Source organism: Panthera leo, chromosome B3, assembly GCF_018350215.1.
Source record: "Panthera leo isolate Ple1 chromosome B3, P.leo_Ple1_pat1.1, whole genome shotgun sequence".
NCBI lineage: Eukaryota > Metazoa > Chordata > Mammalia > Carnivora > Felidae > Panthera > Panthera leo.
The window spans coordinates 4,179,343-4,202,600 of record NC_056684.1 but is presented as its reverse complement, the minus strand read 5'-3'; the positions used below and the strand labels follow the sequence as shown (position 1 = coordinate 4,202,600).

Genomic DNA, 23,258 nt, shown 5'->3' with positions numbered 1-23,258 from the left:
CCTTAAAAATCAAAACAAAGAGTGTTCACTCACTATAATCCAACAAGTGTTCCAACCATACAGCAATACTAAAAAAACAAAGTAGAATTCAAATGTTATCCATGCCTAAGGGTTCTTCTGTGCTACTGAAAGCAAAGATCTACCCCAACTAGTCAGGAATTTCTCCCTCCCCCCCACGCCTGTTATTTAAAAACATATTATACGTTAAGGAAGCAAAATAATCCCTGACTGGAGGCTTTTTAAATCCCAAATAAGAAAACTTACTGAAAATTATGTTTACAATGCAAATTTAATACTGAACTTTGGTTACTGACTTTTTATGGAAAGTCAGATAATTTTCCCCATAAAATATAGGAAATATTAACACACATTATGTACCTTGGTTCATTCCACCTTTTCAGCTAGTTTATTATAACAGATATTCTTCTTTGGGGGGGGGGGGCTCCTACCTTGAAGATAAAAACTTTCAGCACTTAAAATTTGTGCTCACTAAAGTGGCTGAGCTCTCATGAGGAGGTATAACCAAAGCAGGCTGCAACAATGGCAGGAAAGAAAACAAAGCACTTCCAAAGCTGCAATGTGGGGGGCCAAGGAGGCAGGTGCGATCAAGGATTCTTGGCTTTAAATCAAACAACAGATCGAAGCAAAAATTCTTGTAGCCTCCTCTACTCCAACCTCTGGGTCCAACCCCCTTACTAATCCCCTCACCCTCTATCCCCAGGCTTTCTGGCAAGTTCTCCCCAGAGTCAGTACAGCTTAGATACTGCCTAGGAAAAGAAGATTTGCAAAACAGGATGGGATTAGCACAGCTCTCCCATAGGAAAGAAAATAATTTGTTATTTGATCCTATGATTTCTTTTACTCACTCCACCACTAGCTACTGAAGATAACAGCCTACCCTTAATATCCAGGTTTGGTATGCATTCCTGTCCCAAACTTCAAGCCAGAGGTACAAACCCACTAATTAATTTGCACTTCAAACAAACACATAATTTTAGGGAATGGTCATTTAGACGAGGGACCTGAAACCAATGAATGAGAAGATCTGCACAGATATTGCCTATCACGTAAACACTAAAGTACCAGCAGAGAGCTACTTTAGTCATCTCACTCTTCCTGCCCACCCCTAAATTCACAAACACTAAACTCCTGAGTGCTTGGGCTAAGAAGGTCTGCTAGAAAAGCAGCTGGAAACAGGTAACATTTTAAAGCTTCCAACCTTCCAAAAACTGTCCAGACCACAGGTTTTAAAAAAAAAAAAAAAAAAAAAAAAAAAAAAGCTATCAAGTCTATATTTCTCTGTGAATTTTCACAGAAAAATCCCTCTGGCAAAATGGTCTTTACTGCTTTATGCTTTAAACCCTTTGGGAATAAAATACAGAAATAAAAGGTACAAATCCCTTTACCTCTGCTAGTGTGGCTCTGTACACTGCGGCCAGTCTAAATTTTACCCAGTTTTACCCAGAATGAAAACCCAGTCTCTCATTCCTGGCAAAGAGAGGCATCTTACGCCCTGGAAGCTTATTCAAGAAGATCTCAGTAAGTACTGCTAAAACCCCTATTAATTCTTCCTGGAAATCTAGGAGGCATGATTTTGGGAATCTTAGCTATGAGAGAAAAGGTGAGACTTAATAAGCCACATTCTCTTTTTGGAGTCTTCAAACAATTATCTAATTTCACATTTGCCTAATCTCAAAAGTTATGAGAATTTTAACTGTCCTGAAAAAGGAAAGTCTTTTGTGCAGAGGGTTGGGAGGGTCACCCCCGCCCCAGGGGGAGGAGCCCGATTTCTCCAGACCTCAGGCTCTCTCAGATCAGCGAACCGCTCTGACACACATGGTGGAATGATAGACGCAGCACATTCCTCCCGACGGCAACGCCGCTGCACTAATGCTCAGAAGACCCACACTGACTTCCACAACCAGACATTCCCTCCAACGCAGTTAAGTAAGGTTCACTTTGCCTGTAAATGGGGCTCCAGCATAAAGCACCGCTTTTTCTCTACAAACTACATCACGAGTAAGCCTTGGCCCCCTCGGACATACCGGAATACACAGACTATCACGTTGAGCTACGGCACCAGAAAGACCTAGGTTCACACTCGAATTTTATTCCTTAATAGCCCTGTAACTTGATTTCAGAGCCTGTTTCCTCATTTACAAAATGGGGGGGGGGGGGGGACACCTAAAAGGAACATTTGAAGACCGAGATCCCAAAACTAGTCTAGTCCTCACCTGGAATCTACTCTTCAGAGACAGATTACCTTTGGTCCTACACTATTCAGTTTTTTAACTGCTGCATTTAAAACAGACCGGCAGCTTTAACTAGGAAGGAAAAAAATCAAAGATCCATCAACCCGGGCCCACGTTTTTGTGTGGCAACAGCCAGCTGCTCCCTTGAGAGAGACGGAAGTTCTGTGGTTCCGGACGCACTACAACTCTTTCCCTCCTCTCCCCGCTTCGCTCCTTTATATTACCTCGGGCCCCTGGAGGGATGGGAGCACACAACCAGCTTTAAGGACTTAAAACAAAATAAACAGCTCGATGACTCATGAAAATACTGAGACAGCCACTATCGAGAGCTCACTGGCTAACAACTTTGGCGTTAAGCCTGGGGTCTTCTTCCACTCTCCGCCTCGTCAACACTGCCAGGAGGCGTGCCACGGCGGCAGAGACCACAGCACCACGGCCGGGTCGGGTGCCCTGGGCGTGCTTCCACGGTCGCCCACCCCGTGCACCGCACCGGCTCGCGTACGGCTGGCCCAAAGTCCCCTCCGCTCGGGGGGCCCGGGCGTGGGAGAGGACTGGAGAACGCGCCTTGGGAGGAGGGACGGCAAGCGTTTCGCGCTCAGGAACACGCACCTGCACGCAGGGAAGCCAACTTGCAAATCCCACCGCCAGGCCAACTCTCGAATTCGATCGCTGGGACAAAAGCCACCCCCGACGGCACCGTGCTCTGGGAGCACGTGCGGCTCAAAGCCAGCGCCACCGGGAAGGGGAGAAGAGCAGCTGGGGGGGGGGGGGGGACGCCTGGGCGCTCCCGTCCTCACCGCCCCCACCACACACGGCCCGGAGCACCCCGAGCTCCAGAAACCAACCCTCCTTGCGTTCCCTTCCTCACCCCCGACAGAAACCCCTCACCGATCTGAGCTTCCCGGGTTCCGGGCGGCCCGTCCGGAGTCCTTCCTCCCCGTCAGCCGCGCGCGTCCCCAGGCCCGGCCCGAGGGCGCAAGCTGGCCGTCACCTGCGCTCCGGGAGCGGCCGGCCGCACACCTGCGCCTCCCAGGGCGCCAAGCGCCCCGCTGGCCCTTCGCCCCGACGGATGACGCAGAGTTTACTCGGTGCCCGGGAGGCGGCGGAGCGGTAGCCAGGGAGACCAGAGGCGGCAGCTGCCGCGGAGCTGCGGCGCCCGGCGGGGGGGGGAGGGGGGGGGAAGGGGCCGCCGCCGGGTTCTCACGGGTGCGGCCGACCTCCCTCCCCAGGCGCGAGGCTCCCGCGGGGCGCGCGCAGCGGGGCGAGGCCTGCGAGGTGCACGCGGCCGCGAAACCGGGCTGCGCTCCCGGGCCCGGGTGCGCCTCGGCTTCTCGGCCTGTCGCGGGCCCCTCGGGCGGCCCGCGCCGGGCGGCTCACGAGGGCGCCGGCCCGGCCTCCCACCCCCGGGAACAGGGCTACGAAGTCAGGGGCGACCGCACGACACACAACGCCCAGTCCGCGAAAAAGCCCGGGGAACGACGCCGAGCGGGACCGCCAGGGGGTGAGTGGCCTGCCCTCGGTCTGGGTCCCGTCGGCCCCGCCGGGGCCTTTCTAGCCAGCTGCCCGCCCCCGCCCGAGGCCGGGGCGCACTCCTCGCCCGCCTCCCCCCAGCTGGTGCAACCGGCCCGAACCGGGACTGAGGAGAGAATGACAGAACCGGGGCGCCACACGCACGCCGGGTCCTCTCCCCCGGCCGCCCTTGGGGAAAGCCGAGGCAGGTGCGGCCTACGCTCCCTCCACCGCCGCGCCGCCCCCACGCCTGCCCGGCCGCCCGCCGGCGGCCGCAGGACCCACCTCACCTCAGAGCCGCCAGCCTCCCCGGCGCGAAGCCCGGGCGCACGTGCCCGACGACCACCCGCGTGGGACCCTACCCCGCCAGCCCCGCCCCCAGAACGCGGCTCCGGCACAATCGAACGTGTGAAGCCACGTGACCTCCCGGGCCAGGCAGCGCGGTCCGCACGAGGGGCCTGATCCCTCCGCCTTAAAGGAGCCGTGCCCACTGCCGTCGTGGCACTCTCAGATCGGCGTAGGTCCCGCGCGGGGGTCTCCGCCGCCGGCAGCCCCGCCCCACCGGGCCACTCACCCCCGCCGCCCACTGGGTACGAACGAGACTGGCGCGGGGCTCTCCGCGGTGCGTGAGCTCCTTGCGCCGGCGGCTTCGGGTCTCACGTGCGACGGCTGCGGGAGAAGGAAGTGCTCCCGGCGCCGAGGCGCCTTTCCGTCCGGTCGGCTCCCGTCTGGACATACACTCGAGGCCACCGGGAGACCGCAGTGCAGCCTGGAGGCCCCGCCGGCCGCCCCCGGAGGGCCGCGGCGCCTTTAAGCCCAAAGGCCCTGAGTCACGAGGAGGCTCCCTGCCCCCCCCCCCCCCCGCACACACTCCTCCACGAGGCCCCACGCCCGCGGGCACGTGACCCGCGCCCCGCCCGGGGCTCGCGCTCCTTCGGCGGGGGGGAGGGGGGCGGGGAGGAGCGGACCGCCGAGCCGGCCGAGGCTGCGCGCGGACCGTTAGCTGCAGCGGCCGGGACCGCGCCCCGCCCGGCCCCGCCCCGGCGGGCGGCAGGCGGCTCTTACCAGCGGGAACGCCATGGGGCCGGCGTGGCCCTGCGGGACGGACGGGCCGGCCGGCGGGCGGCGAGCCGGCGCGGCAAAGGACGCGCAGACACGTGGGCACTATTTTTGCAGCAAGCCGCACACAGCGCCGCGCCCCGGGCCGCTTATAAAGCCCCGCGGAGCCGCGCCCCCCCCGCCCCGGCCGGATGCGAAGCACCTGTGTCGGCCCCGCCCGGGCCCCCGCCTCCGCCCGCCCCGCCCCTCCCTGCAGGCCCGGCCGAGGGCTCGGCCGCCCACCCGGAGCTGGGCTCCAGGACCGGGAGGCCAGAGGCCCACGCTTGAGCGCGCTACTCACCTAGTGACCCTGCCCAAGTCACTTCTCTGCGGGGCCTCACTTTTCCCCGTGTGGGACTTACAAGCCGCTGCGACGCGGCGGCGGTGTGGTTTGTCAGGAGAGCCCCGTGCCGGTGCTCCTGTTCTTCCAAGGACCCCTCCAGGGCGGGAGCCGGCCCTGCGCGCCCCTGCCCTAGCCCGTGCCCTTGCCCCTGTTCCCGGACTCCGGCAGGCGCGCGCTCACACTAGATCGGCTGCTCCCGGTGCTGGAAGGGGGGCGCGTCGGGGGATTCCGGAAACTTCCTAAGACACTCGGGGTCCTCTTTGGGCCGCAGTTCCCTGGGGAAACCAATCCCGACGCTCCTGCCGGACTGTGATGGGACTTGACGGAGTGGGGACGAGGGACAGGGCGGCGGCCACGGGGCAGGAGAAACCACCGTGATCCGGCTGTCGTCAGGAAAGGCGACCTGGGGTAGCTGGTGCGGGAGCGGTCTGGAACCCCCAAGCACGCGCAGAGGCGGAGATGGCATTCCAGGCGGGAGACCGAGCAAAGGCAGGGAGGAGAATGGAACAGAGAGGCTCAATTTGACCAGGACGTAAGGGGAATATGTGCCGACACCACAGGAGGGAAGCCTGGGCCCAGTCTGTGAAGTGCCTTTATTTTGCAGACAGCAGGGAACTATTAAGAATTGTAAACAGGAGAATGGCAGTATCAGGTCTCTTAAGATGTTACTGGAGACTTAGTAGCGGCTGGGGAGAAACAGGGACTGGAGTGAGGAGGAGAGGGACCAGCGTTCGCAGAACATTACTGAGTGTTTCACATGTTATCTCATCGTCCTAACACTGTTTAGAAAGCATTTATTATGCACAAGGCTCCTCCTGGCAGTTGGGAAAACAGGACTGCTGCCTTCCTGGCAGGCTGGTGAGGCTGGCCTAGATCTAATGGCTAAGGCGGGGGCCGGGGGGGGGGGGGGGGTAGGTAACAGTAGGTTTCTGTGGATGGAGAGGAAGTCAAGGGCCTAACCTAGTGTTTCAGGATTACCCCGAGAAGGTGGCCAGGGTAAGAACAGATGGAGTGGAAGCGCACAGGAGGACTCAGTGACAGTGAAAGTTAGCCAGTCTCAGACACATCCTCCTGCCGGGAGCTTCCTTGGGTTGCTGGGGTCACGGGCAGAGAGGATGATGGCTGCAGGAGTAGGACAAAAGAGGACCCTGGCCTCCCCTGCCCATAACTGTTCTACCCTCTTCCTGATTAGCCACCAGCCCCCATCCTCAAGGCAGCCCATTCCAGCTACCCAGAAAACCATACCTTGTGATTCAGCGGCACTGGGACCTTCCTTCTTGGGGAGCAGCCCACCCCCAAGTTTTACTCTGGCCGACAGCATAGGACAGCTGCTCTGAAGTGGTGTATCTTGCTTGTCTTAGGGGATGCCAACCTAGACACCTATATATATATCACAGGAGCCCACGTAAGGGCGGGTGAGAGCACCAGAAAGGCCCAAGGCACATCCGAAGGGGCAATTCGCTGATGGATACCATGCAGGAATGAGGTCCCAGCCTAGCTGGATCTTTTAGGACAATCCGGCTTGTCTTAGGTTTTTTGTTTTAATGTGAAATCTTCCCAATTTTAAATTTGGTCACTAATTCAAATTAAAAGAGCCAAGCCCAATATGTCTAGGGGCCCCATCCAGCCCTCTCGCGGCAAACTTGGGTGCATCCTTCCTCCTCCTTGACCCAAAGCTGAACAAGATAAGAATCTGAAACCTGGGCTAGTGCCCAAGGGAATAAGTATCTGGGAGCTCTTTCATATTTTAAAGCTCCTAGCCATAAGAAAATGAATGCATCTTTCAGGTGACTTGGGACAGAAATTGCTGCTGCTTAAAATCCCTCTTCCTAAACTTGCTGTTGCAGTAATAAGAGCTGACCTTCCCTGAGCACTCACTGTGCACTTGGCACTGTTCAAAGTGTTTTACCTGTGTTCAATGAGAAAATGGAAGCAAAAAAACCCCAAAAAACCACGAAGTCACTAGCCTAAGGACTCCCAGCTAGAAATGGAAGAGTGGGAGCGCAAACCCAGACAGCCTTCCTGCTCCAGAGCCTGAAGTCTCTACCAGATGAGAACAAGATTCCCAGCACCCTGATGTGTGCACTTCCTTCAGACTGACCCCAGAGCTCCTTACATAGTGAAGGAAGGGGTGGCTGAGTCAAAATACAGCCATGGCCTCAGGTGTGGCCATGCCCCTGTGCTCCCTGCCCACACTTGGCCATGCCTACAGGTAGAACAGGAAGAACAGTACCTCTGACTGGAAGGTGTCCACGATCCACAGGGGAGGATGTGGAAAGCAGCAGAGGTGGAGATATTAAGTGACTCCGTTAAGTCTCCACAGCTGGTCACTGGCAGAAGTAGCAGGAACAAACAGGCAGCATTATCCATTCTCAGAGTCAACAAACAGCCTTTTGAGCCTAGCTATGCCTGGCACCGTCTCTGTAGTCAAGCCCAAGACTTACAATACAGGTTTTAAGTGTAACGGTAATTGGCCGGACTAAGTTTTAAACGCGTATGCTAGGAGGACAGGAGGGACCCAGCGGTCTTCTATATGCTCAGGTGCTCAGTGCTTCCACAGCAGGCAGAGAGCCGAAAGAACAAAAGACAGTGCTGGAAGAACATAATTTTTCTGGTTGCAAAAGATCACGAGGGGGATTTACTGAGGAACTCAAGACCATGAGGTAGCAACGTAAGCGCACGGTCTCTGCTAGACTTTTCCCATGGTCCGCGCAGAAGAAAGCATGTTCTTTGCTGTCGCTGTTGTTTATGTCTTGTAAAGCGGGATTTAAAAATGTGGATCAGCCCCTCCTTTCATCATACACAAATGTTAATTTAAAGTGGGTTAAAGATATAAACGTGAAAGGCATTACTGGAAATTTTCTAGAAGAAAATATTAGAATATTTTATTACCTCAGAGTATGGGTGAATTTTGTAAATAAGAAACAAAAACCACAGGACATAAAGGAAGATTGATAAATTTGGCCACATTGGAATTTAAAACTTTGATTTAACAAAAGATTTTTTTTAATTTAAAAAAACAAGTCATAGACTTGAAGAAGATACCTGCAATGTGAGATCCATAAAGGACTAGTTTCCAGAATACATAAGAACTTCTACAATCAGTGAGGAAAAAAAGACAACCCTGTAGAAAAAAGGACAAAAGATGGGAATAGGCAATGGACAGAAACTGGAAACCCAAATGGCCAACAAACACATCACTAGATGTGTATGTACCCTCAGCAATAACCAGGGAAATGCAAATGAAACCACAGTAGATACCATTCACACCTGTCACACAGACCAAATGACAAAGTTTCACTATCCCAGTAGCAGGATCACCACCAGTGAGGGTATAAACTGGCTCCCCGACTTTGATTTTTGTTTTTCTTCTCTAGATGTTTTGAATTGAGGGATAACACGTATAGTATGGAATGCACAAATCTTAAGTCTACAGCTCATTAATCTTTTACCTACATATATACAGGTAACTATCACCCACATCAAGGCCTGGAATCTTTACAGAACCCTATACGGTTCCGTCATGCTCTTCCCACTTTATACCTCACTCCTCGGGGTAACTGTTATTCTTACTGACTTCCTGACATTCATCCTGCCTGTTGTAGAACTTCATATAAGATTTGGCCTCTTCCCCTCAACGTGGTATCTGTGCGATTCACCCATGTGGTCGCATGGGGCAATAGTTCAGCCCTCTGTATTGTTAAGTAGTATTCCCTGGTACGGCTATACTGCATTTGTTTCTCCATTCTCCTGTTGATTGGTATTTGAATTGTTTCTAGTTTGGGGACTCATGAACACAAGTGCTGTGACCATTCTTGATGTCAAGTATAGCTCCTCTGGTGATTTGTGAAGCTGCAGGTGTGTAAGCTCTATGACCCAGCGATTCTACTCCTAGGGAAACGTAGAGAAACGTTTGCATGTGTTAAAGGAGACAGGAGTAAAAATGCCAATAGCTGAATCATGTATAATTGCAAAAATAAAATAACCACCTTAAATGCCCACCAGCAGGAGACTGGAGCGGTAAGTTGTGGTATAGTCATACAATGGAATATCATCTATAAGGAAAAGTAAATGAAATAAAACCAGTTACAGAAACAGAAATGACTCAGAAATAATATTGAGTGAAAAAAGCAGGAGGAAGGATACATACATACTTTACGATGCCATTTATGTAAAAATTTAAGGGCGCCTGTGTGGCTCAGTTGATTAAGCATCCAACTCTTGATCTCGGCTCAGGTCATGATCTCATGGTTCGTGAGTTCAAGCCCCACACCAGGCTCTGTGCTGATGGTGCGGAACCTGCTTGGGATTCTGTCTCCTCCTCTCTGCCCCTCCCCTGCTTGTTCTCTCTCTCTCTCTCTCTCTTTCTCTCCCCCCCCCACCTCAAAATAAATAAAAAAACATAAAAAATAAAACACGTAGTACACTGTTATCACAAAGTACCATATCACGTGTTGTTTAGGGACACATCCATATGTAGTAAAAGTACAAAACAAAAATGCATGGCATTGATAAATGGAAAATTCCAAATCGGTGAGGAGGGAAGAGTCTGTGAAATGAGTATGAGAAGTATTGCCTGGATTGATAAATGCTTCAGTCCTTAAGGCCAGGAATCAGTACACTAGTGGTTGTTATTTTAGTCTTTAAACAGCACAGTTTTGGGGGGGCGCCTGGGTGACTCAGTCAGCTGGGCATCTGACTTTGGCTCAGGTCACGAGCTCATGGTTCACAAGTCTGAGCCCCACATCGGGCTCTGTGCTGACAGCTCAGAGCCTGGAGCCTGCTTCAGAGTCTGTGTCTCTCTCTCTCTCTCTTTCTGCCCGTCCCTGTTCGTGCTCTTTCTCTCTCTGAAAAATAAACAAATAAATATCACACTTTTTCAAAGCAATGAGGGACAGAGATTATTAAAGGCAGAGATGTGCTGGCAGACGTCTGACAATTGGCTGTGGGGGGGGCCAGCGATCTGCAGTATTCACCTATTTCTGTGGCGTAAATACTCCCACCACAGCTGATTTCAAGCTACCAGCGTGACACTACCCAGCTCACAGAATTCCTGGAGGCGTGACAGTCGGTGCTCTGAGCCAGCGCCAGCCTGCTCCAGCACGGCACTGACGCTGAGTGTCAGAGCAAAGTGCTTGGAAGGCCAGAGACCGGAGCCCTGGCCGCCTCTAAGGACTTTTCCAACGCCCCAGGAGATGGGTCGGGGTTGGATTGTCTTCACGTGTGGCTGTAAAGTGAACCCCGAACAACAGCTTGAAACGAGAGTGTACGGCCTCGGACGATTTCTGCGGGTCAGGAACCCGAGGATGACTTAGCTGGGTGGTTCTGGCTCGGGGTCCCCCCGCCCCAGGGATGCAGCTGGGCCGTCTGCCGGAGCCGCAGTCATCGGAAGCTGTGCCTGGAGCTGCAGGTCTGCCTCGTGGCTCGCTCCAGCGGCCCCTGGCAGAGCCTCAGTCCCTGGTCACGTGGATCTCTCCACAGGGCTGCTGGCTTTAGCTCAAGACATGGCTCCCGGCCCTCTCCAGAGCAAATGACCAGATGGAGAAAGGGAGAAAGAGAGAAAGATGCGGGGATGGAGGCGCGCTGACGTGTCTAACCTCATCTCAGACGTACCGTCACTGCGGCAGTGTCCCGGCGTGCACGCGCACGGAGCCTGATGGAAGGTAGGAGGCGATGGCCCGAGGGCGAGGATGCCAGGAAGCAGGGATCCCTGGGGGCCGTCCTGGAGGTCAGCGGCCACACTGATCACACTGAGGGCTGGTTGTCCTGAGCCGCTTGTAAATGGGTCAGGGATGCCCGGAGTCTCAGCACCAGGAGCCCCGTGAGAACCCAAGAGGCCCTGGGCTTGGTTTCCAGCTAAGGAAACCAAGTTTAGGGGTTTATTTGCGAGAACGCAGCTGCTCTTGTCAGGATCCCGGGGCCTCAGTCTGGCCTTGTCCTGGGGAAGAAGGACCACGCCTCACCCTCTCCCACCCTCCCCTCCTCCGTGCCTTCCCTCTGCAGGTGCAGGTGCTGGGGTTCTGGCACATAAAGGCCTAGATCAAGGTCACGTTGCCCAAGCCCTGACGAGTTCCTTCTTTCCCAGAGCTGCTCCCTCACATTCTCCCTCAGTTAAAGCAAGAAGACAATCCGGCTTATTTCCACATACACGGGGTGGTCGGTGCCTCTGCCACGGGGGGTGGTCGGTGCCCTCGTAGCCCCAGAGAGCAGCACAGGCCAGCACGTCGGCACTGCCCGACACAAGTCCACGCCGGCCTTCTGGGATCCCACTGACAACTGGAGTCTGGTGTCAGACCGTCTCGAAGCTCCGTGATCTCCGAGCAAAACAAAACACTGCCGCAAACTGGAAGGCAACCTGAGGTGGGTGTGCCGTCACACTCAGTCTCTTGTTTACACGGGTTGTTCATCAAACTGCACGCTTGTGATCTGTACAATTTTCTACATGAATATTATATTTACATTTACATTTCTTAAATAGTATTTTTTAAAACAGTCCCTTAAAAATACAGACAGGGACGTATGTGTCTTGCGTCTTCCCAGATCCCAGACAGAAGACAAGCATTCTTTCTTTCCAGGTACCAGGGAGAAGCTGGGAAGGTGTGTGGTCGCTAAAAGTTCCAGCATTTGGGATTCTCGCTCAGGGTTAGAGCTCCCCTTTCTCAGAGGCTGTGGAAGTCCGGGCTGTGAGCTCCTGGAGAGGGGCCGGGGGTACACTTCCGGCTCCTAACAGAGTCCATCTAGGACCTTTGTTGCAAAGCACAGAATTGTTGGTAATTCTCTGATGGTCCTGTTCAAATTCCCTGGGAAACTGCTCTCACCTTCTTATGCTGTGGGCAGTGCTGATTCAGTGACAGAAGTGAGAACAAGTCGACCGTTCGAGTGGCCCTTGACTGGCAGATCAGTCCCATCTCCAAACCTGCAGTGACAAAAAACAGTGATCCCAGGGAGACTGTGGGGCTCCAAGGCTCCTCACGAAGCAGTGGCTGCAGCTGCTCTCTGGTGCCACGGAGCCCGGCAAGTCCCCAGAGACTGGGGGGGGGGGGGGGGGGGGGGGTGTCCCCTATGAGGGGATGGAACACCTGCCGCACCTGTCTTTACCCTGCAGAGACTCGCTCAGGGATGGGGTAACAGGGCTGTGAGAAGATACCGCCAAGGGACGAGTCTGAAGCACAGAGGATCAGAAGCTGAGGCATCACGTCTCAAACTATCATTGAGTGTGTTCCTTGTAACCCCGGCAGTCACAGTGTTCGGGGGGGGGGGGGGGGGGTTGGGGGGACAGTGTTCCAAAGTCAGAACTGATTTTGGGTAACACTTCCCTAGCCCCTTTGGGGATGGTTAGGTCACAGTGCAAATTGTCATGGTAAAGGCTCTGAGAAGGCCTGTGGGAAGTAACCTTGTTTCATTTAAACCCATTATTCTGAAACTTATTGATCACAGACTCTTGTTGTTGTTGGAATACATGCTACTGTGTTGTTTTTTACACCTTTTGGGACCCCTGCTCACTCAGCCTCTTTCCTCACCAGGAAAGGCATCAAGGAGGGCCATGACCCTGACGACCACCTCCAGAAGACTTGTCCCAGGGGCAGGGGATCCCTCCACATCTTCACCGCACACGTGTATCCACAGAGCGACGGCATCTGCCACCGGGACCCTGTTAGAAATGCAGAATCTGGGGGCACCTGGGTGGCTCTGTCGGTTAAGCTTCCAACTTCAGCTCAGGTCATGATCTCATGGTTTGTGAGTTCGAGCCCCCCATCCGGCTGTCGGCTGTCAGCGCAGAGCCTGCTTCGGATCCCGTCTCCCTCTCTCTCTCTCTCTGCACTCCCCCCACCCACGCGTGTGCACTCTCTCTATGCAGTCTCTCAGGCCCCACCACAGACACTGATCAGAATCTGCATGTTAACGAAATCTGCAAGTGATGTGATGCTGGGCTGTTTGAGAAGCACTTTCCATCTCTTTCCCGTTCTTCCCCTTCCGGGAGGGCTGGTCGGGTCATCTCCCCAGCAAGGTGGGGGCTCCCCAGTTGACATATTCTGAACCTCGCGCCTATGTTTGCGGAGTCCCCCACACTATGAGTCTCTCCCAAAGAGAGGCCCAGGAGGGAAATCCAGGGGGACCAATAATCACCGGAAAGGCCTTGCTTTTGCAGGACCAAGGAGTTCTTCCGGCTTGGCCTTCCCATCCCTGCTTGGATGTCTCTTCCGCACACATGCCTGGGGACTAAGGGATCGTCACCTTGGGGTACAACCAGAGTCACCTATGAGTCAGTCACAGCCGTCCCTAGAAAGTCAGTAATGATCTTTCACAAGGGTTACATGGTCACACTTAGCAGCTGTCTCCCCTGGATCCCCTCAGAAGGAAGGAAAGCTGAGCCAGCACGTAGGGAGAAGACACTTTATTGGGATGTTGCTGCAGAAATAGCTACAGAAAGCCGGGAAGACTGGAGGGAGCGGCTCCCCCCACACAGGCCATTAGGGGACCCACAGGGCGGGGGAGGGGCTGCGGGGGAGCCTGGTAGTGACTAGAGGGCAAGAGTCCCCCCCCCCCCCCATCCGATGCTCTCTGGCATGAGGAAACTGCTATGAGATAGAGAGAGAGAGAGAGAGAGAGAGAGGAAAGACAAGTGGGGCTAACAGCCCAGATGTCATGAGGGAGAGAGAAGCAGGGGTCAAAGAGGTCACAGCCCTCGGGAATCACTGGGTCAGAGCCTGCACCACGTCCTTCACCAGCATGGTGCCGATCACCATCTTCTCGCTGTTGACGGTCAGCTGGGCGGCTCCCGTGGGCCGGGCGTCCAGGGTCAGCAGGACCAGGCTCCCACTGGTCAGCGTCCTCCCCGCAAATCTGCGATAACGGTAGAGGAAGGGTCTTGGCCTTTGGGCATGCGACCCTCCTGCAAAGCAGGCCTCCCTAAAGCCCGCCTCTCCCCTCTGCTGGGGGCTGAGTACCTGTACTCATCAGAGGCCCCACAAGGGACACGACCCAGGTTGGCAACGGCAGTCACTCTCTGCACCACGATGTGGTCATTCCGACAGGTGTCTGGCAGTGTGAGCTTCTCTGTGATCTCGCTCATGCCTGTCAGCTTTCCTGAGGACAGAGGTCACGATGAGGGCGGAGGCCACACGGTCCAGAGGCTGGCTCCTGGGTCTGACCACGGGGTATCCTCCCCAAGTTCTCCTCAGGCTGGCAGGTCTCATGCTAAGAGCAGGTGTGAACCTCTCTCTGTCTTGAGCAGGGGCTACTTTCCTCCTGGACCACACCCTCCTTTGGGAAGCCAGCCTCCCCACCCCACCCCACCCAGGGCTCTATCCGTGTTGTTGACCAAAGACTGACTTGGCATTTCCCCAGCATCAGACATCCTGGCGACCATCCCCTTGGGAGGGAGGCACCAGTGGACATGGTGGCCAGTCAGCTTGGAGAGGAGCTCAAGGAGGCAACGGCTCCATACCTGGCCGGGGCTCCCAAAGCCCCCAGGCATCCACAACCTCTCCTCTACAGGGCTGACCTCTCCTCTCCACTCACACACTCTAGGCCAGCCATGCGACACCCTGTCTGCCCTCCTGCCACCTCCTCTTCAGCCCCTCTGTCCCCTCCCTGCTGCTTCCCCTCTCCTCCTTTTGAGAACGGACATCCCTCTCCTGCTGCCCCTGCCTCTCCTAATTCCAGACTAGTGACATTTCCTTGCCCCATCCCTTCACTCTCCCCATGTCCAAGTCTCCAAGTCCCTCAAAAGTCCCTTCTGGAAGCAAGACTCCCTCCTCATGCCACTGCCGTGCATCCCTCCCTTACGTGGCCAAAGTCCTCCCAAGAGGGCTCCATTTCCTCAAGCCCTGGTCTCCTCCAACCCGCTGCAGATGGCCTCTGTCCCCCTGGGCGATGGCCTGCTCTCTGATGTGGGCAGCCTCCTGTCTGCTGGAGCTGAAGGTCTTGGGTCATCCTGGCCTGTAGACCACCCCAGGGCACCCCTTCCACCTCTTACTCTGTTCCTTCTCTCATCCCTCCCCTCCTTCTTCTCCGGAAGCATGCAGGTTTTCCACAAGGAAGTTCCTTGGCCTTCTTATCTTCCCACCCATCTCTCTGCCAGGGGGATCTGACTCATACTCACAGCTTTGGCTGTCACCTCCATCACCTCTGTACTCATGACTCTGGCCTAGAGGTGTTTCTGGGGCACAGACCCGCATCTTCAGTGGCTTATTAAACACCTCCTCCTGAATTTCCCAAATGCACCTCACAGTCCTCTTATCTGAAACCAACCATGATCTTCCCTCCTCCCCTGCCTAACCCATTCCTCCTTCTTCCAGATCGGGGCTCGGCACATTACAGACCACAGGCCAGATCCAGCCTGCCAGCTGTACGGCCCACAGTGGTTTTTATATTTTTAAAACACTGGGGGGGGGGGGGGGAATCAAAAGATTAATATTTCATGACATATGAAAATTATGTGAAATTCAAATTTAAGTGTCCATAAATAGAATTTTATTGGAACACAGCCACGCTCGTTCATTTACACGTTATCTGGGGCTGTTTTGCGTTAATGGCAGCAGAGCCAAGTAATTGTAGCAGAGACCACATGGCCCACAAAGCCCAAAACGTTTGCTTTCCGGCACATTATGGAAAAAAGTTTGCCGAGTCCTGGTCTAGGGGAAGGGCACCGAGTTCTCCCTGCCATCCCCACATACCTCCCTCTTCTCCTTCTCAGGGCAGCTGCCCACGGCTGCCCCCTTCCCCCTACCCACCCAGCCCTGCATTCCCTCTGCTGTGGCTCTCATCTGGTTCCCACCTTCTCTCACCAGATCTACTGCAATAGCCTTATAGTCACAGAATTTAGGCCAAGGTCACACACCAAGTGAGTGGCGGGGTCAGAATTTCAAGCCAGGACTCACAAAGCCCCATGTTTCTTCTGCTTAGGCTGTCCCGCCTCTGTTCCCTACTGCAGGCTCCCCCCAGTCCAGTCCTTGCTGTGGGTGCTGCCAGATCCCCCTTGCTGAGGCAGAGGCCTGAAGCTGGCCCCTTCCTCAGACACCTTTGGCGACCTCTGCACTGTTAGGAAAATGAAGTCTAATGAAGTCCTAATCTCTCTCACAGCAGAGGTGGACCTGATAACTTTGGTGACCCCTTCCAGCTCTGAAATTCTGGGATTGAAATGCTTTAGCACAGCATTCAAGACTTCCAGATGCTGGACCAAACATCTCATTTTCAGCTTTGTTCTCATTATCTCTGTGTACCAAACCAAATTGTCTTTCTCCTCAGTTCCTGCAAACTTTCACCAACACGTACTCATGATATTTTCCCAAGCTGGAATGCAGGCCTAGAATTTTCTGCCTGGCTGAGTCCTGCTCTCTCCAAAGCTTCACTGAAGTGTCCCACCCTCTGTGAAGCCTTTGCCAGAGGCCCACGCTCTGACAATGCCGAGGCCCTTCCAGCAGGACTGCACCATGAGCTTCCAGGGCCCCAGTGGGTGGTGCCGAGCCCCTCCCTGTCCACCCTGGGGAGCACTCACCCTGTTCCTTCTTGAACTCATTCTCGCTCATGAACACGGGAGCCATTAGCTCCCCAACGGGTGGCTGAATGGAGACGTAGAACTGCCGGGTTTGGGTACTAGGAAGGGTGGGGAGGAAATGGAGGGAGAAGAAATGAAGTGAGGCACCTTTTCCCCTCACCTCCCACTTTGGAGGCAACAAAGAGTGAGAGAAGATCTGAGAGCTTGGGATGACTTCTGAACCCAGCAGGTCACGATGTATCCCTGACATTCTGCCCCCTCCCCTCTCCAGCCCACCCTCCCACCCCACCCTGAGTTGGATACACACCACAGCTGGAAGTTGGCTGCCTGGGTTGAGTCACAGAAATTAATGCCCATTACAGCAGTGACAGATTCTCCAGGTGCCAGTGACTCTGCAGTGGTATGAGGCAGGGAAAGGGGGACAGGGAAAGATACTGTCACCTGATAGGTCTGGAACCCAGACCCATTCTCTCCTCCACTGCCAGAGCTGACCACCCCTCTATGCACTCCTGGCTTTCTAGGTCCCTGGAGGTATTTCCTGGTTTTCTTCTGAATTCTAAACACCCTTTTCCTACCCACCCTTACCCCATGTAAGTCAGTCCTGAAACAACCAAGGCCCATACTGCCTGCCTCAAGCACCTTCTGCCCTGATACAAACGTGCTTGTTTCCTAGTCTGTACTATCCACAAGGGCACGATCATGTTAGATGCCCTCTCTGTGCCCTCATGGCCTGGCCTGGCACAGAGCGGGCATCAGCAGCCACAGAAGGACTGACACTGCCCAGGAGCCCCCTCCTCCAACATGTCCAAGGCCCTCCGTACCGATTTCAGGGAACTCCTGGATGCTGATGCCGGCAGGCAGTTTGGGGGTACCCACGTGCAGGCCCTTGATGGGGGTATCAGAGCTGTTGGAGAAGTGGATGTGCAGAGATACCATGTGGGGGTCCCCAGAGAAAGGCTGGCGACTGAAGGTGTAGTCCACGGCCAGCCCCTCACCGGCTACACGGTGCAGCAGCTCCTGCCTCCCAACACCTACCACTGGACTCAGCAGCTGGAGGGGTGGAGGAGGGCCAGTATGGAAATGAACAAGGAGAGAGCCTGTCCCTGCCTTGTCCTCACCTGGGGTCACCCAGCAATGGGGACTCAAAGCTATCCCCTACATCACACCCCTCCTCCACACACACAAATCCACACTGTAAGATGCATCCCAGACATGTGTCCCTCCCCCATCCCACTCACTGAGGGCACCAGCGGGGAGTCTGTGAGCGTCAGGCCCTCCAGGTCAGTAGCCAGACTGGTGGACACGATCGTGGGGGGAGACACAGGCTGGACACTGGGAGGGGTGACTGTGGGAGCAGATGAGGAAGGCTACGATGAGGGAGGCAACATGGAATCGGCTTGGATTGAGCAGGGAACCCAAAGCTCAGCGAAGGAGACGGTTCAGCACCATGGACAGCGAAGCACATGGCATCCTGGGGGCTCTTACGGGAACACCAGGTCCTGTATCCCAACCCCACACCTGGGGAGGCTGTCCCTCTGCCCTCTTGGCCCCAAAAGTGTGTTCCGTCTGCTCCCCTTACCCCGGAGCCCTGGGGAACCTAATCCAGAGCTCCTAGGGACCTTCCTAAGCCACCCTCCCAAGGTCTTCCCCCGGTGACTTCTACCCAAACTCACAATCCTCTAGGTCAAGCAGGGAGATCTCCTTGGCTACCGGGGCGCTTTTGCCACTGGGAGGCTGAAAGACAAAAATGGGATACAGGTGCAGGAGGAGAGCACCTGGCCTGTTCTGGGTTGGGTAGATGATGCCATGGTCTATTCTAGATGGTGGGGAGGTGACTGGCCTGCCTCAGGATGTGGGAAAGCCCCTGGCCCATGAGCCCACCCCCCTCTCTGCCCCAAGGCTCTCACTGTTTTTTTTCCTCCAAGAGGCAGGTTCCACCTGCTCCTCCTCCGTCTCTGATGTTCTCTCAGATTCTGATGAGCCACTGCTGGAATCGCTGTCCTCCTCTGAGGATGAACCTTCTCCCTGTCCCTCGGGCACCTTCTTCCTTTTCTTCATCTTCCTCTTCTCACCTTCCTCCTCACTCTGTTCACTGGAGGAGAGGGGATGAATGGGGCTCAGGCCCAGCCCGGACACACCTGCCCTTGCCTCACAGAAGAGCAGGAAAAGACCAGGAAAGTGGGGGGAGGGGAGGGAGCCTGAGCCAGTAGAGCCCAGCTGGGCTCCTATGTCTGGGCTCCAGTGAGAGCTCTAAACAGGCCTGGGTCCCTGGTCCCCCAATGCTTCTCCCTGCTGTTCCCATGAGGGGGCAGGCTCAGCACAGAGACCCCCTGTAGCCAGCCACAGCAGCCATCATGGGAGTGCACCGGGGGTCTGAAGGCCCCACCAGATCAGGGGCTCTTAGAGTGGCCAAGGCTGAGCATTCCCCCTCCTTTTCCAGAGGAGACCCCTGAACCCCACCAGCCACCTGGCTGGCTCCCCTCTTACCTCTCACTGCTCCTCCCCTTCTCTTCCTCCTGGTCTTCACTATCAGACTCACTGCTGGACTCCCCAGAGCCACTCTCACTGCTGCTCTTACTGTCCGAGGCACTCTCGGACTCGGGGTCTGTGGAGGAACTGTCTCAGACCCCCTCCCTGGGTGCAGACCTCCTTGGGTCCAGAGCAGGTGCCCTGGGGTCCCAGCTTGACTCAGCACTGAAGCTGCAACCCCCTGAGCTGCCCCTGGCCCCAGATGCCAACCGGACCAACCAGGACACAGGTGGATGTGTATGGCACATGCAATCCCTCAGGACCACCGACTCACACACAGATGCACACAAACTGGTGCATGCCCCCGTGGGTATGAGGCCATGTGAAGCACACAGAGTCCCCAGCTCTGCTCTCTCCTCACCGCTGTCTGCAGACTCTGTGGGGCCTGACTCCCCCTCTGAGTCAGAATAGAAGGGTTTCTCCTTCTCCTTCCTCTTCTCTCGATTGGAGCACTTGGTCCATTCTGGTACCTGGAAGTGGGGGTGGGGTGAGAGGAGCACTGAATCATGGCTGGGGAGGAGGAAGGAAAGCACAGGGCCTCTTTGCCTCTCACCCTGCCTCTTCTTGGGCCCTGCTTGGCCCTGTCTCCAAGAGGGAATGATGAGGTGGAGGGGAGGGGCAGCACAGGGTACGAGAGAGAGCACCGCACACAGAGCAGAGGGCACACGGCACACGGGCAGGGGGACCTCCGTGTATTCGCCCAACAGGCCCACGTGGGTCTCGATAAGGGACAGATCTTCTTCCTGCATGGGGGGAGGGTGTCAGGAGGGCTGGGCCAGCACGGCCAGGGCTCTCTGCTATCTGTGCCCCGCCCCCCCCCCCCCCCCCCCCCCCCCCCACAAAATTGAACCCTTCACCCCGCTGACCTCCACGTTCCGCACAGATGGGTCTGGAGCCTCCTCTGGCCAGTCTGGGAGTTCCTGGTAGCCTGTGGCCTTGGCATTGAGCAGGTGGGACAGTGAGCCCAGCTGGAAGTGGTCCCGGTCTGGGGGTAGGGTTAGAGGTCAGGCCAGGAGTAGGTGTCAGGAAATGTCCTGGGAGTCGTCTCCCAGGTGGGGTGGTGATTCTGGCTGGGATCCCTTATGGAGGTAGACAAAAGGGGTGGGTGTGTCCTGTACGGGTTCCTCCACCTTCAGGAAGATAGGCCAGAGGGTCAGGTTGTCTGGCCCGGCTCAAGCAGGAGCTGAGGTATGGGGCAGGTGGGACTGCGAGACAGGGTAGGGGGATGGTGTGGGGAGAGGCTGCAGGCCCATCTGTTTGGTTCTGCCTAACGGGGAGGCAGACATGTGAGTGAGGCTTCTCTTCCAAGGCAGCGGGGGCTGTGTGCCTCAGCACGGCCAGGCTTGGGAAGGAGGCCTAGATGGTATGAGGATAGCAACTGTGAAGAAGAGGCTGGCCAGGCTGGGGCGAGGAGGGGAAGGCAGCCTGGTCAGGCCCCGTGGGGAGAGGTGAGCAGTCTGAACGGGAATGGGAAGAAGTCAAGGCCAGAGGTCCAGCCTGTGTATTGGAGACTTGTGAGTGGGGACGGGTTGGGAAGGAGAAAGGGACTTCCTCCTTCCTGGCAGACGTTCAAATCCGCCCCATCCCTCAGAATTTCCCTGTTCCTGAGGTCCAGGGAAGAGAAAAAAAATGAACAAAAAGACACCCAGGAGAACCGAGCTTTGTAAGGGAGCCAGGTCCCCTTCAGGATTCCGAGGTCCAGGGAGCCAGCTGGCGGACTGTCCCCTCCCAGCCTCTCTCAGGGCCCCTATCACAGGACACGAGCCCAAGGACAGAGGCAAGGCTGAAGGCCCAGACTTTGGGCAGAGCTCCAGTGGCAGCCCAGAGCACCAGCAACTTTCTCAGGACTCTTAACAAATCTGTACCTCTCCTCTGAATGCTGTTTGACTTCCCACCTTCCGGGATCCTTGGTATTTAAATCTGGATACACAGTGCTGGCTCAGGGAGGGAGGTGGACGGGGGCGCCAGACAAGAGAGGAGCAGGAGCCATGCTGGCTGGGAGGGCAGGGACTCAGGTGAGATGATGCTGGTGGTGGTTGTGGGTGGGAGCGGGGGTGGGGTGAGGGGCAGAGAGACTGGCATTTCTCCAGAAGTCCTGGTGTCTGGCTAAGACTGGGACCTCAGGGGGAAGATCTGGGTATGGGGTCCTGGCCAGTTCCCCTCCTTCCCACCCCGCCTCCCCCACCCCCCGCCCCTGGAGGTTACCCTTGACTTCAGCTCCCACCTTTGAAGGATGACTCCAACACTGGGGCTGGTTTGGGTGCCAGGAAGAGCTTCTTGGCATGGCGGCTGAGGGCCCCACCCTGCTCCGAGGGGACGATCAGCTGCCGGGTGAAGCGCGCTCGGTCACGAATGTCATAGTTTTGGTCGTACTTGGCCAGACTCAGCACATACTGGGTCAGCAGCTTGGTCTGGGGGACGAGAGGTGGGTCAGCAGCGGTCAGAGACAGCGGGGACACAGGGGGCCCTGCAGCAGATTCTGTAAGCCCCCACCTCACGCAGTGTCTCTCTCCCAGCTGACGGGCGGCTGCCTCCACCCTCTTCCTCTCCCACCTGCCCTCCCTTCACCCTGCCTTTCCTCTCCCCTCCCTGGCCCTGACTCCCGACCCCAGCTTTGACAGCTGCCGGGGGCCTGGTGAGAGAGGTCACCCCTTTGCAATCTCCTCCCTCTTGGCCGTGAGCTCCATTCTTCCTGAGTCAGTGGTCCCCACTGTCCCAGGCCCAGCTCCTACCCCCATTCCAGGGAGGGCCAGCCTCTTTACTTTAGGATGCTAGGGTGAAAGGAGGTCTAGAACATTCTGCCGGAAATCTCACAGTTCTCAGCCTCCACCACACAGAGGAAAACTAGACAACAGAAGGAGTTGGCAGGGGGCACATGGGGATCCCATTGGTAGGGGCTGTCCTCATGCCCATTGATCCACATGGTACATTCTGAGCAGCCCAGAGTCTCAGAGGCCATGACCTCCCCTGAAAGGTTCTAGAGAGCAAACTGCCTATGGGTCCACTGTCTGCAATCAAGGCAGCCACATCCTAGGACCCCAAATCTTGATTTCTGCCTTGATCCTGGCCTGCTCTAACCTGCCTTTATGACATGACAGGTACCAGCTGTCATTCTAGCTCTATGTGCTATGTAAGGAGCTTCACACGATCCCGTGTAATGTCCACAACTCTTCCGAGAGGTATGTGCAATTGCTCCCACTTACAGAGAAGCAGAGTCAGAAGTGACTTCTCTCAGATTAAGGAGCCAGTCAGCGCTGCTTCTAGACCTGGGCCCGCCTGAGCCGGCAATCCACCTGCTTCCCAACACTGCCTACCTGCTGACATAGGGGGCTGCCCCATCCGGGTCTCCACCGAGCATGTGCATCTCATGTCCGCACAGCCAGAGTGCCTGGGGTAGCAGGACCCGAAGGAGGAGTCTGGAACCAACCTTGGTCTTCCTGAGGTTTATGGACATCCAGCCATGGACATGGCTGATTCAGGTAACTCAGGGGGAGCGTCAGAAAGACGTCCAGGAGGGGTTCAGCCCCCAGATGCTGACCCAGAATCAAAGCTGCTGCTGTGGCAAAACTAGAGAGCCACTGCGACTCTCAGGTACCTACAACATGGCCCGCAGGGATCTCAGTGGCCTCGCCTTCAGCTCAGTCCCGTCCAACAACAGGAGCACCTGCAACACTGTTCCCATCACAGGAAAGTACTGTCAACTCCATAGTCTCCCACGTAGGACACCTCGCAATGGACTTCATCACAGACCTTCCCCTCCCTGGGCCAGACATCGTTTGACTAGTCATGGCGGGCAGATGTCCTTATCAACATGGTCTGATATCAAGATGCTGCCGATTCCCCTCTACAGACTTCCCAGCCGGCTGATCAGACATTCTCCCTCCCCCAAGTCCTTGGCTAGTTCTGGAAAGAAGTGTTAAAGATCTGCCTCCATCTGTGCACAGACTTAAATGCATATCAGCAGTCAACACAGGAAGGGGCTGGTTCACCCACAACACTGCAGCATTTGCTTATAACAGTTCATTAC

The 23,258-nt window shown here is 55.7% G+C and overlaps 2 protein-coding genes and 1 long non-coding RNA gene across 13 annotated transcripts in view; 1 reads left to right on the top strand and 2 right to left on the bottom strand.

Moving 5' to 3' along the window:
• The window catches only part of CPEB1 (cytoplasmic polyadenylation element binding protein 1), a 91,212-nt gene extending 86,302 nt beyond the window's left edge, over positions 1–4,910 (bottom strand). For 2 of the 10 annotated variants that reach the window (XM_042940894.1, XM_042940897.1), the window contains exon 1: positions 4,336–4,505. In XM_042940894.1, the coding sequence (XP_042796828.1) occupies positions 4,336–4,497 (162 nt within the window). In that variant the 5' untranslated portion in view covers positions 4,498–4,505. Of the gene's footprint in view, positions 1–2,861; positions 2,912–3,140; positions 3,238–4,051; positions 4,129–4,335; positions 4,529–4,826 lie in introns of those variants that run through there. The other 8 variants (XM_042940895.1, XM_042940891.1, XM_042940892.1 and 5 more) reach the window with 8 other exon arrangements.
• LOC122221564 lies at positions 3,570–12,226 on the top strand. 2 transcript variants are annotated; one of them, XR_006203297.1, is made up of 4 exons: positions 3,570–3,753; positions 10,684–10,865; positions 11,206–11,562; positions 11,778–12,226. It is a non-coding gene; the product is annotated as an uncharacterized LOC122221564 (long non-coding RNA). The 2 variants fall into 2 exon arrangements; XR_006203296.1 differs by having other exon boundaries at positions 10,684–11,562.
• Positions 12,227–13,590: 1,364 nt separating this feature from the next.
• Positions 13,591–18,046, bottom strand: LOC122221561 (AP-3 complex subunit beta-2-like). Its single transcript, XM_042940890.1, has 6 exons — positions 17,941–18,046; positions 17,524–17,752; positions 17,010–17,094; positions 16,703–16,800; positions 14,151–14,289; positions 13,591–14,046 (listed from the first exon to the last, which is right to left on the bottom strand). Exons 2-6 carry the CDS (start codon positions 17,636–17,638, stop codon positions 13,896–13,898), a joined length of 588 nt encoding a protein of 195 aa, XP_042796824.1. The 5' UTR covers positions 17,639–17,752; positions 17,941–18,046; the 3' UTR covers positions 13,591–13,895.
• Between the last annotated feature and the right edge of the window lie 5,212 nt (positions 18,047–23,258).

What these genes read in the sequence shown, in the direction of transcription:
- LOC122221561 (XM_042940890.1), bottom strand. Translation starts at nt 17,638, where the DNA reads ATGGTATCTCTGCACATCCACTTCTCCAACAGCTCTGATACCCCCATC. An exon ending in CCAGGAGTTCCCTGAAATCG is followed by an intron (nt 17,095 to 17,523) that starts GTACGGAGGGCC and finishes ATACCACTGCAG; the next exon opens with AGTCACTGGCACCTGGAGAA. An exon ending in GCAGCCAACTTCCAGCTGTG is followed by an intron (nt 16,801 to 17,009) that starts GTGTGTATCCAA and finishes CACCCTTCCTAG; the next exon opens with TACCCAAACCCGGCAGTTCT.